The 14,945-nt window shown below is 40.6% G+C and overlaps 1 protein-coding gene across 1 annotated transcript in view; it reads right to left on the reverse strand.

The window, feature by feature from the left end:
* Window positions 1–14,434, reverse strand: part of FAM47E (family with sequence similarity 47 member E) — a gene marked incomplete at its 5' end in the record, with an annotated part of 42,413 nt that extends 27,979 nt beyond the window's left edge. Inside the window, 2 exons of the mRNA XM_082642760.1 lie at window positions 3,611–3,741; window positions 14,363–14,434. Of these exons, the coding sequence (XP_082498886.1) occupies window positions 3,611–3,741; window positions 14,363–14,434 (203 nt within the window). The remainder of the gene's footprint in view (window positions 1–3,610; window positions 3,742–14,362) is intronic.
* Between the last annotated feature and the right edge of the window lie 511 nt (window positions 14,435–14,945).

Raw genomic sequence — 14,945 nt, forward strand, 5'->3', positions numbered from 1 at the left:
GTTCCCACAGCTAATAAGGGGGAGAGCTGAAATTTTAATCCAGGTAGTGTGCCTCTGGAGAAAGGTGTTTAACCACTATGCCAGAGCTTCTGACATATAAAAAAAGTTCACACAAATAATCTGGAACAAAAATCAGGAGCTCTGGGGACACTGGGTACACCTATCCATGGAGCCATTATTGGTATAAGGGCTGCCATCTTTAGACAAGTCCTATGCTCTCTTATTCACAGTCTCTACCACTCCCGACTGCCTTATATGCAGCCTGCTTCACTCTGTTTCTTTACCCATCAGACCCCTGTTTGCACTGAGTAGTTAGGGCATGAAGCTAAGATGGAAGAGACAGATGGACAAATAGGAAGGAAAATGGGACCTGGATAATCTAATATATCCAGCCATTGCCAAAGTCAGGACTTGGAACCTGAGCAGCTTAATGGCAGGTCTCTCATTATCCTAATACATCACACTGCCCTAGTCAGATATTTCTATATTATTGGTGTCTTCCCTTGAAGCCTCTTCCACCTCCAGGCCCTTCTCATCTATAATTACTCGTTACAGCAAATCTACTCCTTGTTGAACTCATAGGCACAAAACGTTTTTAAGAGGTTCCAGCTTGATCTCTATTCTTTTCTTATGAGTCCTAGAAACTTCTTGCTTGCTGTGCGTGCATGTGTGTTTTAAGGGCTTAACCCATCTCTACTGCGAAGATCTAAATGAAAGGACATAAAATCATGAGTTTACAAAAAGTTGCCCTTTGCAATTAATAAATCACTCAAATAGCTAAGTGGTGGGAATGTCGAAATTCCATCTAGTCTTGAGATTTGATGACCCACTCAGTATGACCTGTTAGCAAGTTACCCTCCACAGTATTAAATATCTTTACCAAAGTGTATTTTCCACACATTTACAACAAATTCAAACACCCGAGCACTTCATAAAATCAAATCTGATAACCAATATTTTTACTTAAGGACAGTCATACAACTCAAAATGGGGAAATTGTGGCAGCTAGCTCAAACCTCATAGATTGTTAGAGCTGGCAGAAACTTTGAAAGAAATCTAGTTCACCTTCCTCAATTTTCAATGAGGAAACTGAGTTCCAAAGAGGTGAATAAGGCAACCAATCTGGCCGGAGGGCTTCCCATGACCCCACTTTACCTCTCATAGCTGATAAGCTTACCACTCTGCATTCTGTTAAGTTCATGAAAAATTTTGCTTGACCCAGAAAATAAAACACTTTTTCTAAACATTTACTATTTTCACAGTCACTATATGATACTTGGATATTTCCATTTTTAAGAATTGCAAAAGAGTGTCAGGCATTTATCCTAAAGAAATGAAAACTTATGTTCACACAAAAACCTGTATGCAAATGTTCATAGCAGCTTTATATGTAATAGCTAAAAACTAGAAACGACCTGAATGTCTTTCAGCACATGAATGGATAAGCCATGGTACATCCATGCCACGAAATACAACTCAGCAGTAAAAATGAACTAACTGTTGATGCACACAATCTCTTGGATGGATCTCAAGGGCTTTCGCTGAATGAAAAAGAGCCAATCTCAAAAGTTTTATACCTTTAATAAAGGGATTATTCTATTTATCTAACATCCTCAAAAGAACAAAATTATAGAAATGGAGGCCAAATTAGTGGTTGCCAAGGGTTGTGGGTGGGAAAATGCATGATAATAAAGGGATAGCATGAAGTGGTTCCCTTGCGGTGAGGAAACAGTTTTGTATCTTGATGTATACATATGGCAACATTTTACTGAGACACACACACACACACACACACACACACACACACACACACTGAAAACTGGTGAAATTCAAGTAAAGTCTACTGTCTAATTCATGTACTGCACCAGTGCTGATTTCCTGCTTTGGTAATGTACTATCATTATGCAAGATGGTATATTGGAAGCATCTGGAGGAAGGGTATATGGGGCCTCTGCACTATATCTGCAACTTCTTGTGAGTCTATAATTATTTCAAAGCAAACAGTTTGAAAATAGGGGTGGGGAGAGATTCTCAAAGAGTTCATAATTGCTGACATGTATACAGTGCATGTATGTGGCAGTAACTGCTTCACAGGTGATATGTCAGTAAATCCTCACAACAATCCTATAAAGCTGATTCCTTTTATTGTCCCCATTTTCCAGGTAGGAAAACTGAGTCCAGAAACAGCAACTAAGTTGCCTAAGGTCACCAGTCAAACAAGAGGAAAACTGGCCTTCAACTCCAGCCTTTCTGATTCTAGACTTTGTAATCTTAACCACCACATCGTGCTGCCTCCAAGAGAGCCGAATTCCATTCTCATAAGCAGCTCGAGGAATCAGCAAAGGCAGAAAGCCTCAGCTTCCTGTCCTGCGGCAGTGACACTGAGGTAGGAGACAGATGGGCCCCTGGGTTGGACAGCTGGTGTCTGTCACGTGGAGTAAAATTGAAGCTTTGTTCTCCCCCAGACACTCCAAGGACAAAGCTAGTGGCAGAAGCTGAGCTCTGCTGAAGTAAAGAGATAAGATGACCACTCCTGAGGTCAGGAAAACTTCCCTTTCTGCACATGCGCAGGAAGGCTCCTTGGGGGTCAAAAAGGGAGGGGGCGCCACCCCATATTAAGTGTGGACATGCACCCACAGGCCTCTGCAGTGGGATCCATCTTAGCAAAAAGTTGCACACACATGTTGGGGAGCATCCTAGGACCAGTCAGGTGTGAAGGAAGAAGCAAGATCATTGGCCAGATGTAAATAAATAAAGACCTGGAAGGACTGTCCTACAGAAGGGATTTAAATCACCTCTTCACTTCTTTTCTCAATCAGGAGGCCAGCACTCCTCTCCGGTTGTGCACTTCCACCTAGTTTCTGACTTACTGCCTCCTCCTCATTAAGAGAGGACGCCCATACCTTTTCTCTCTGGGTGTGTATTTCTGCCTAGCTCCTGACTTAAATACACTGTTTCAGTGTGTGCTCTCCCATACATTGTGCTGTGTCTCTAATAATAAACGCTGTACCTGTTTTTACAGTGTTTTCAATGGGGGTAAGAGCCAGGGGAACTTTGCTTCTAGCCTCTAGCCCCTGGTGGCTAGGAGTCCTGGTTTTCATCCAGGCTACCCGGGTTCAATTCCTGGTCAGGGAACTAAGACCTCTCTTCAGGACAGCTGACTGCTGTCTCTCCCAGATCAACACATTCAAAACGGCAGCAGACCACCCCAGCACCCGAGGTACTCTCCAAACACGGGCTCAGCTTGGCCACAGTTACCAGCTGGGTGGCCAAGGCTCCAGGTGCTGTCTAACACGGAGAAGGGCGGGTCGCAGGCTAAACCAGTCTCCGCAGAGGACTCTATGGCCATCAGTTTCCCATCTGGAATGGGTATATTCATCTACATCCTCTGGGGGACTCAGGATAACAACAACAACAAAAAGTGTCCTTGGCGTTGAGGACCGTCGCGCGCTGGTTATGGTCTATTTTTGCGGGGGACCATGAGGAGGAAAGGGAGTTGGGTCCTCCGCGGCCCCTGGCCATCCCCCGTCCCCAGCCGCAGCAAGCAGTGGGTGCAGGCTCCCCCCACGCTCCACCCGCAGGATGCGCCCTCGCGCGTGCGCGCGCTTACCAGGGCCTGCCGTCCGTGCGCACCGACACCCGGGCCCGCGCCGGCGAGGCGAACAACTGCTTGCGGTCAGCCGTGGTTCCCCGGCTGCCCACCCGGCCTCCGGTGGTGTGTTTCCTCCGCCTCTCGGGTCGCTAGGAGACCCGCGGAGCTGTGCGCTGCCCAGACTCGCTCGGGGCGCCCCCCTGCTGCTAGCGGGGAACACGCGTCCCCGGGGCGTCCCTGCGTTCCCCAGCCCTCTCCTCACCAGAGCCTTCTCCAACGCCCCGGGGCGTGGACCGTGGCAGGGGAAGCGCGAAGGATCAGGTTCTTGGTTTAATTATGTTTTAATCTGTTGGGAAGGCGTGTTCATGTTTGTTTTGCTCACCACCGTTTCAAAACATGTGTTGAAGAAAAGGAAGAAAGCAGCTGGAGAGAGAGCAAGAGAAGGAGTGGAAAGGGGGCGAAAGGAATAGACTGATTTCTAATGGTGGGAAGGCCTTTTAGCACAGAATGCTTTTCTGGAGGTCTTGGAACTCCGTGAATCTCACCGCCTCAGTAAATCGGGGGCTACGCACTGGTATCTAGCTAGTCACCAGCTGGTTTCCAGAGTCCCTCCCAGCTCTTGTGTTGCTTGATTCTTTTGCCTGGACTCACTTCAGCAGTAAAATTGCCATCCAGTTGGCCGTGATAGGCAGTTGCCCACGTAAATATGGATTGCATGAGGATGTATTTGGAGTTTGCTAAGTTCTCTTGCTGCTTCTGAATGTTGCTGATTTAAATAGTGAGCATTGCTTCTAGAGGAAATAGCAGCAAAGCATTCTCTTCTCTCAAAATTATTGCAGGAGTTAAATTGTGTCTATTATGGTGGGATACTTTTTGTAGTCATTTAAAGATGAGTCTTCTCTTTAAACTCTCTGGGAATAAATTAGCTTCACCTTTGGGCACCTGTTAAATATCTGGATGGTAATAAAGGTGCCCCGACTGGCACTAGCTCTAGCATCTTCACCTACTCTGTGTGTTCAGCTGCCTTTTCTAGGCACAGTGGAAAACCCTGGAGTCCCACCGCTTGAGATAAATCATGATTCTGCCACTTAATAACTATGCACTCCCCACCCCCCACCACCACCCGCGCACAGTTGCTTAAATTTGTTTTAGCTTCATTGATTTCCTAGTCTGAAATGAGGGAAATAGTAGTATCTGCCTATGGGGTTATTGGGGAATTCAATGAGATAATGAATGTAAAGCATTGAATGCTATGCTGGCAAGTAAGAATCCCTCAACAACTACTGAGTAGTATTATTATTATCTCAGCTGTGAACTGGGGATGTTAATATTTGCCCGGCTACTCCACAGAGTTGTTATAATAGGTGATAGAGAAAGCTATGAATGTAATCATGAGAAGGAGCCCTGTTAGTTGTTTTCATTATCTTTGATAATATCGTTAATATTTGTTTGATTCCAAATTCCAGCTTTTATTACTTTGAGGAAGTAGGATTTCTCCTTAGGACTGAGGATTAGGGTCATGTCCACCTTGCTCCTAGTACTGTGCACAGCACCCAGTAGGTCCTCATTCACAAATATTGTTTGTTATGGCCATGCTAGGCACTGGGGAGGCAATGGGGGATAAAACAGACTTGGTCTTTGTCATCTTGTTACTTAGTTTGTAGTGTTGTATGAATTAATAAAAAACCACCTATTTTTCATGACTCCTGTATCCTCACAAGTTGATATTTGCTCCATGTAGTAAGTCTGATTTCATATCTGGTAGGAAATAACTAAGATTCTTTTTATTTCACCACATTCCATGCCTTAATTATAGTCATTACTCAGAATCTCTCATTCATTCTCTTCTCTCTCCCCTTCTTTCTCTTTTGCAACTCAAAGGTAAAATATGTTACGTATAGTAATCCAACAAGCAGATGTTATTTAAGAGGGAGGATGATGGGGTTTTGTTTTGTTTTGTTTTTAGCCCTATTGGCAGATAGTGTGATCATTTTATTTCCAAAGAGGGTTACTCAAATACCCATAACAGGGTTGCCAAACACTGTTACTGGATCTTTCCCACTCAAGGACTAATTACTATCTCTGTAACATTTTACTACATACTCAGCAATACTTAGTGCATGGTACTTTCCAGAAAAAAAGCATTTGAACAACAAAAGCCACAGAACTTTAAGCTGAGATATTATAAAATGGTATTGGATTAGTAGAAACCCTTGGCATCTGGACAAGATGTTAGGTTGCTTCCATATGTTGGCAATTGTAAATTATGCTGCTATGAACATTGGGTACATGTGTCTTTTCAAATTAGTGTTTTTGTTTTCTTTGGCTATACCCAGGAGTGGAAATGCTGGATCATATGGTAGTTCTATTTTTAATTTTTCAAGGAACCTCCATATTGTTTTCCACAGTGGCTGCACCAATTTACATTCCCACCAACAGTGTACGAGGGTTCGCTTTTTTCCACATCCTCGCCAACATTTGTTATTTGTAGACTTTTTGATGATAGCCATTCTGACAAGTGTGAGGTGATTTCTTATTGTGGTTTTGATTTGCATTTCTCCAACGATTGATTAGCGATGTTGAAAAACTTTTCATGTGCCTATTGGCCATCTGTATGTCTTCTTTGGAAAAATGTCTATTGAGAGGCAATATTTTAAAAGATAATGGCTAAGAATTTTCCAGACTTGATTAAAGATACAAAGTCTCAATTTCAGGAAGGACAGTAGACTCTGAATAAGATAAATAAGAATAAAATCTCACTTAGCATTTCACCATGAATACAAAAGACAAATATTTGACATTAAAAATAGCCAGATAGGAAAGATAGATTACTTACAAAGGAACAAAAAATAGACTGAAAGCTAACTTCTAAAGCAATTATAGAAGTCAAAGACTTTAAATAATCAGGGTTTGAGTAAAAACAACTGTCAATTTAGAACTGCATACTTAGCAGAACTATCTTCCAATAATATGGCTCAAAAACATTTCAGACAAACAAAAAATGGCAGAATTTATCATCAAAAGGCCATAACTAAAGAAGATTATAAAGGTTGCACTTCAGATAAAAGGGAAATGATCCCCAAATTTATATCAACGTGAGATGGAATGTTGAACAAAGAAAACTATAGATACATTGGTATTCTTTTAAAAAGTGGGTTGTATAAAATCATAATACATTCTAATCAGTGGATATTAACAAAAATAACTTATCTAAAATACTGAATTATTTTATTTAATCAATAAGAAGATAAATACATTGATTGAAGAAATATAAAGAAAGATGTACCAGGTAGATATTAATCAAACGAGACCTGATGTAACTATATTAATATCAGACAGAATAGACTTTAAGGCAAAAAAGATCATTAGAGATATATAAAGAGTATTAAATGTATCATTATGCAAAATGATAAAATGTTCAATTCACACACACGCATACACAGTAGATAGAGATACACAATTCTAAATTTGTATGCACGTAATAACATAGGTTAAAATACAAAAAGGAAAATTGATAGACTTACAAAAGAAATTGATTAATACACTATCCTGATGGGAAGATTTTAGTACAACTCTCAGTAATAAATCAAAGAGACCAAAAAAATCAGTGAGGACAAAGAATTTAAAGCTTGATCTAATGGATATATGCTGAACTTTGAACCAACAATCATAGAAAACATTCTTCTCAAGAACATATACAACATTATATTTGCAAGTTCATAAAACAAGTTTTATACATCTCTGACTTGGTATCATTTAACCCACAACCCTGATCATATAGCAATTAAGTTAAATAATAATAAAATCATATTTAAAAGCACTTATATGAAAATAAAACAAGACAAATACTTCATAAGTCAAGGAATATATCAAGACAGAAACTTAAAAATAAATGTAAAAATATCAAAAACTGGGAAATGAAGCTAAAATGATACTTAGAATGAAATCACCTTAAATTATTAAACTAAAAAAGGAGAAAGGTTAAGACCTAAATAAATGGAAATATCAATATCTCTCATGTTCACGGTTTGGAAGACAACAGTACTACCCAAAGTGATATACTGATTCAATGCATCCCTATCAAAGTCCCAATGATGTTTTTTGAAGAAATGGAAAACTCTTCCTAAAATTTATATGGAATTTTGGGTTAAGAGACCTAAAATAATCAAAACAACTTTGAAAAGGAACAAAGTTTCCTTATTTCAAAACTTACTAAAAGCTACAATAATCAAAAGCATCTGTATAGACCAGTGGAATAGAATTTAGAGCCTAGAAATGAATGGTCAACTGATCTTTGACAAAGGTGCCAAGACCAGTGAGGAAATAATAGTCTCCTCAGTAAATAGTGGATAGCCACATGCAAAAGGATGAAATCGCACCCTTATAGAATATACCAAAATCAACTCAAAAATGGATTAAAGACAATTTTAAGAGCTAAAACTATAACAATCAGAAGAAAATACAGGAGCAAATTTGCCTAACCTTGGATTTGGCAATGGTTTCTTATATATGACATCAAAAGCAGAAGTAACGAAAGAAAAAATAGATGAACTGGACTTCATAAAAATTACAGACCATTGTATTGTGCATCAAAGGAAACTGTCAAGAGAGTAAACAATCCACAGAATGGGAGAAAATATTTACAAATCATATATCTGATAAGAGTATAATATCCAGAATATTTTTTTAAAAACTCCTACCACTCAATAACAAAAAGACAAACAACCCAATTAAAAAATAGGCAAAGGACTTGAACAGATATTTCTCCAAAGATATACAAATGTCCAGTAAGCACATTAAAAGATGCTCAAAATCATTAGTCATTAGTGAAATATAAATCAAAGCCACGATGAGATAGTACTTCACATCAACTAGAATGGCTATAAAAACAAAGAAAGGGACTTCCCTGGGGGTCCAGTGGTTAGAACTCTGCTCTTCCACTGCAGGTGGCGCAGGTTCAACCCCTGCTCAGGAACTAAGATCTCACATGCCACACGGTGCAGCCTAAAAAAAAAAAGAAGAAGAAGAAGAAGAAAAAAAATTAAAAGGTTGGCAATGATGTGGAAAAGTTGGTACACTTGTGCATTGCTGGTGGGAACGTAAAATGGTGCAACTGCTTTGAAAAGCAGTTTGGCCATTCCTTAAAAAGCTGAACATAGACTTGCTGTATGACCCAGCAACTCCACTCCTAGGTATATACCCAAAAGAATTAAAAACAAGGACTCAGTTATTTGTACAGTATGTTCATAGCACCATTACTCACAATAACCAAAAGGTAGAACCATCCCAAGTGTCCAAAAATACATGGATAAACAAAATGTGATATATGCGTACAGTGGGATACTATTCAGCCATAAAAGGAATGAAATTCTGATATGTGCTACAATGTGCATGAACCTTGAATATATCATGTTAAGTTAAATGAGCCAAAAGCAAAAGGACAAATATTGTATAACTCCACTTATATGAAATATCTAGAAGAAGCAAATTCATTGAGACAGAAAGAGGTTACCAGGAACTCAAGGGGGAGAGGAATAGGAAGTTATTTCTTAATGAGTACAGACTTTCTGTTTGGGGTGATGAAAAATTTTGGAAATAATCATGATGGTTGCACAACATTGTGAATGTAATTAATGCCACTGAATTGTACACTTAAAAATGGTTAAAATGGTAAATTTTATGTTATATGTATTTTGCCACAATTTTTAAAAATTGTAAAAAATGCAAAAAGAAAGAAAAAAGGTTGAAATTAATGAGCTAGGAATCCAACTTAACAATTTGGAAAAATAGCCAAATAAATCACAAAGGAAGAACATTTTTCATGTTGAGCAAAAGAAACCAGACTCAAAAGAGTACATACTCTATGCTTCCATTTACAGAAGTTTTAAAACAGGCAAAATTAAGTCATAGTGATAGATGTTGGTATTATGGTTATTTGGGGTAATTGATGGAAAGGAGGCAGGAGGGGACCAGCTGGGAGTCTAAAAATGTTCTATATATTGATCTGGGTGGTGGATACATGGGTGTACACATGTAAAAATTCAATGAGCAGTACACTTCAGCCTTGTGCACTTTACTGTGTATGCTGTAAATGAATAGAAAAGCAAAAAACATATGGAGCATTTTCTATCAGGAATATAATCCTGGAGAATTTTCTCTGCCATCATCACACATAGAAAGGAGTCTCCTGGGAGTCATAGGACACCCAAAAGTCTACAGACTTTCCCCTATGCTTCTTTTGTGATACTCCTCCAGGGGAAGGCTATTTAAAATATTTAACAACCAGTAAGCCATATGCAAGAACCAATTGGGAAAGTGGCAAGCCAGATTGCAGCAGCAGAGTTCTAGAGTCCCCTGGCCAGGCCAGACATATCCCTTTAGTTGCTGATCTTGGAGGGAGGGGTGCTTCCAAGGAAGTGGCTGAGGCAGTCAGGGCACAGTGGTCACTTGGCATTGCTCAGAGCAGAGCCTATTTATCAACAAACACAGTGTTTTGACAACCATTATGGTCTTAAACTATGCTTGTTGGCTGAGTATCAACTGTCTCCCTCACCCACAGGCTCTCCCTAGAGATTTCCCTCCACAGTGCCACAAGTGGCTTGTTGAAGACTGCCACCAATGCCGTCTGCAAGCCAAATCATAACAATAAGGGGTAAGGCATGACACCAATAATCAACAAGTATATTTATCACTTGGTCAGTAGCATTGAGCATAATGAGAAGTAGGGCCTTACAAATAAAACTGATGAGGTGGGGCTTCCCTGGTGGCGCAGTGGTTAAGAATCCGCCTGCCAATGCAGGGGACATGGGTTTGAGCCCTGGGCCGGGAAGATCCATGTGCCATAGAGCAACTAAGCCCGTGCACCGCCACTACTGAGCCAGCATGCCTAGAGCCCATGCTCCACAACAAGAGAAGCCACCACAATGAGATGCCCACGCACCACAATGAAGCATAGCCCCTGCTCGCCACAACTAGAGGAAGCCTGTGTGCAGCAACGAAGACCCAACACAGCCAAAAAAACCCAAGAAGGGGCTTCCCTGGTGGCGCAGTGGTTGGGAGTCCGCCTGCCGATGCGGGGGACACGGGTTCGATCCCTGGTCCGGGAGGATCCCACATGCCGCGGAGCAACTGAGCCTGTGTGCCGCAACTGCTGAGCCTGTGCTCTAGAGCCCATGAGCCTCAACTACTGAGCCCGCGTGCTGCAACTACTGAAGCCCGTGCGCCTAGAGCCCGAGCTCCACAAGGAGAGGAGCTACCGCAGTGAGAGGCCCGCGCACTGCAATGAGGAGTGGCCTCCGCTCGCCGCAACTAGAGAAGGCCCGCGCACAGCGGCGGAGACCCAACACAGCCAAAAATAAATAAATAAATAAAACAAATAATAAAAAAATAAATAAAGTTAATCTATGTAATTATGCATGTACCAGTACTTAAAAAAAAAAAAAAAAAACCCAAGAAAAACCAAAAACTGATGAGGTTGCTGCCCTCAAGAGGCTATGGCCCAAGCGATGGATGGGTTCCCGAGCTCCAGGAAGCTGCTAGATTTAAGGAGCTACCTGAGGCATCTGCAATAGGCTAGACACATACAAAGGAGGATGGAAGAGATGTCTACTGCTACTTTCTGGAGTATAGTAGACCATGAAGAGTAGATGGTACGTGGGGACATGCTGCTGAGAGGAGTATAGCTGGTGCTAGTTACTATGGAGAGCAGTCTAGCAGGACTTAGTCAAATCAAGTATAGGGTGTGCTTACAACTGTCTGCCCTCTCTTTGTTCCTCACCTGTCCCTGCTCTGCTCTGGCACCTGCAGGATGCATTTGGGAATGCAGCAGAAAGCACTGATAGGACACTGGGGATGGGAGAAGGGAAAAGTCAGGGTATTTCTCTCTTTCCCTCTGTCTCCAAGGGGGTATCTATATTTTTTCCTTCTCTTTCAGCTTCCACCGGACCGCTTCCATCAGACTCAGGCTCCTATTACAAGTAATTCGTGCAGTTTGGATGTGGTAATCGTGTTCTTGCTATTGCTAATCTCTCAGTTACCTCATATCCCCAGTTTGGCTCTCAGCACTTCCATCACCTCTGCAACATGTTCTTTCCATTAAAGTCCCTTGGTTTTGCCTAATTAGAGTGGGTTCTGTTTTCCTGGTGGGAACCAGACTGACACATATATTACCTATACCCCAGTATTTCTGCTGCTGGGGATGGTATAGGAATCCAGAGGGAGTCTCATCTGTAAGGGAAGATGTACGAGGATGTTTGTCGCAGCATTATTAGCAATATCGGTGAGTTGAGGACAATGTGCATGTCCATTTTTGTGATGTAGATGGGTAAAATGGACGGATAACTAGGTATCAGATGCAACAGTCTAGATTTTACTTGAAAACATGGTTAGACTTTTAAAACATGTAGTAAAGAAAGAGAGTGAGATTTTTTACGATATGATTTATATAAATTAAAAGTGTATGCATCAAAACAAAAATATACATTTTACAGAACGCATACACTTAAGAATGATTGCTTATGGTGAGAGCAGAGGAATAGAAGTAGAAAATGGAGAAGAAAAGGAGTATATAAATGAATGATTAAGAGAGGGCCTTATACACCCAGTTGCTAATGGAGTGCCACCAATTAAAGGATAAGATTAACCAATGTGCTGTACCTGAAGTTGAAGAAAAACGGTTGCCAGAAAAATAGTTACTAGGTGGCACTGAGACATAATTTCCAAGAACACATGGTATCTTGTGGAATGTTGAAACTGCTTCAAAGCCAAGTTAGTCGCAGTAATAAGAACACAGGACAGATGGTGAAGCAAGGAGCCAGAACTAGTGACAAGTACTGGATAAAGTGGGGCTGCTATCGAAATTCTGTGGCAAAGTTATGTGATCCGAGCTTGAAGAGGATTCTAGGTCAGATTTTTTTGTCAGTTGCACTCAAGCATGAGCAGAGATTATGACTTGGAGTCTCACAATGGAATATAAACGATACCAAAAATTTCTCTTTCATGCTTTTAAGGATCAGCTGTGGCCTTGAAGAGTGAGCTGCTTTCTCAAGTGGGGCTCAGATTATGATCAGTATATGCACTAAAAAATTAGAAACAAGATGCATTTGGAGTGTGTTAGGGAGGACATGAATTCTCACCAATGTAATTAAATTAAAATGTGACAATAACAGAAAAGAAATACTTCTGCATGGCACCAGGTTTTCCTTTCCCTTGCTTTTATGTTTAGAGTTGGTATGATTTTCTTAGTCCAAAACAATTCAAGTTCTGGAAGATTCATGTGTAAGAGGTTGTAAGAATACTTGAAAAATGATCATATGTAAAACACCCAATCTAGTCAATATTCAAAACCGTAATGTATCTGTTATTCATTAAGCTTAAAGTGAGCGTTGCTCTTCTCTTTTTACATCTGGAAACGTTAAAGTGTGTTTTGTTCATTCATTCTGGTGTTACTCCAAACATAATTAACTCCCTCTCAGGAATTAACATATTTGATGGTGTTTATTTGGGCTTTTTCACAATTGTACATAGTGATGTTAAGGAGACATTTGCTAAGTTGAACTGAATCTTTGTTTCCATAGATTGTGAAGCCAAAGAAGTGATTCAAATAAGACAATAATGCATTATTGACTTATTAGATGTATTAGGCTCCTGTCTAATGACATGAAGAGATTAAGATAATCACTCAAGCTCATGCAAGCAATTAGCGGGGGAGACCACATTCTAACCCAGAGTTCTACACTTGAGTCACCCAGAAAAATACTGACATAAAGCAAGCTGAAGAGGCAGTTTATTATAATATAGTGGTTAAGACCAACCCTGGTTTGAATCACAGCCCTAGTACTTAATAATGCTGGGCAAGTACCTTGCAGTCTCTACACCTCAGCAATTTCTTCTTCAATAAACAGACCTAGTAATAGTCTATGTTATAAGGTTGTTATGGGGATGCAGAATGGAGATCATCTAAAGCTGTGCTCTCCAATAGAAATACAATGCAAGCCACAAGTGTGAGCCATTTATGTAACTTTAAATTTTCTAGTAGTCATATTTTTAAAAGTAAAAAAAAAGATAAAATTAACTTGAATAACATATATAACCCAGTATAGCAAAAATATTATGATTTTAAGATGCAATCAATGTAAAAATAGTAATGAGGTATTTTACATTCTTTTTTTCATACTAAGTCTTCAAAATTTAAGCACATCTCAGTTTAGACTAGCCACATTTCAAGTGCTCAGTAGCCACATGTGGCTGGTGGCTACCATATTGGGCAAGACAAATATTAAGTATTTAGCCAAGTGCCTAGCACAGAGGGAGCACTCAGGGAGTACTGACTCAGAAACATTCCCTGGGTTTATCCACAGATTGGTTGCATTCCTTACTGTTATAAGCATAGAAAATATTTGTTAGCAACACAAGCTTGAAATCACGTACTTCCTCCATTTCAGTTATTCTTGTACTGTTTACTCCAGGGAATTTTTCCTTCTGACATGAGCTGAGGGTTGCTAGCCCTGTTAGCTTTTTCAGATGAGGGACTTTCCCTGAGAACCAAGATGAAGAGTGTAGCCTCCGTAAAGGATTTCACAGGACTTTTGTCCTAGTGAACAAACTGTATTTGGCCGGGTAGTTATTTAATGTGCTCTTACCACTGGAGTCTGCCTTGAGTCAAAATTATAACATTTATTTCTTTGAACCTGACATGGGTAAACACCTTCCTTTTATCCTTCTCGTCAGATTTCTCCTAGGCTTCCTTGGGAATCTGGCCCCAAACGGTACCATTAATTCATCTGAATTGCCTCTTTTACGTCTGCTTGTGACGTCATTGTTGCCTTTGCCTGCTGAATTCATGGTGATCAGTAGGCTGAGCTAGGAACCCTGCCTTCTGCTAGTGGTTCTGCTGAAGATAAGTGTAGAATGAGGGGCCAGACTCCCCATGGCCCTGGCAGGATCTCTCAGAAAGCCCACAGGGCAGTTTCCAGGTGTCTTGGAAAAATAGCATTTATATTTGTAGCATGGTAGAAACAGGTTCCCCAAGCAAGATCCAAGTGTGCAGGCAAAGGAAACTCTGTCCCTAGTCCCTGAAGGCTGAGCCAGGCTTGGAAACATCATCCTACACAGGGTGACCTGGAGACATTCAGCCTGACCCGGATCAACAGCTGATGCAGAAAAATCTTTAGAGTCTTGGCAAGCACAGACTAATAATGCCATAACCTTCCTTAAAACCTTGCACAGCTACCCATTAGATACAGAATACATTCAGGCCGACCTTCAAAACCTTCCAATTCTGGCCTGCTCACATAGTTCTCTTCTCTCCCACTATATTATTCTACTTTCTATTTTTCCCTTCCATATTCTTTTT

This window comes from Mesoplodon mirus (assembly GCF_964341445.2).
Source record: "Mesoplodon mirus genome assembly, chromosome: 2".
NCBI lineage: Eukaryota > Metazoa > Chordata > Mammalia > Artiodactyla > Ziphiidae > Mesoplodon > Mesoplodon mirus.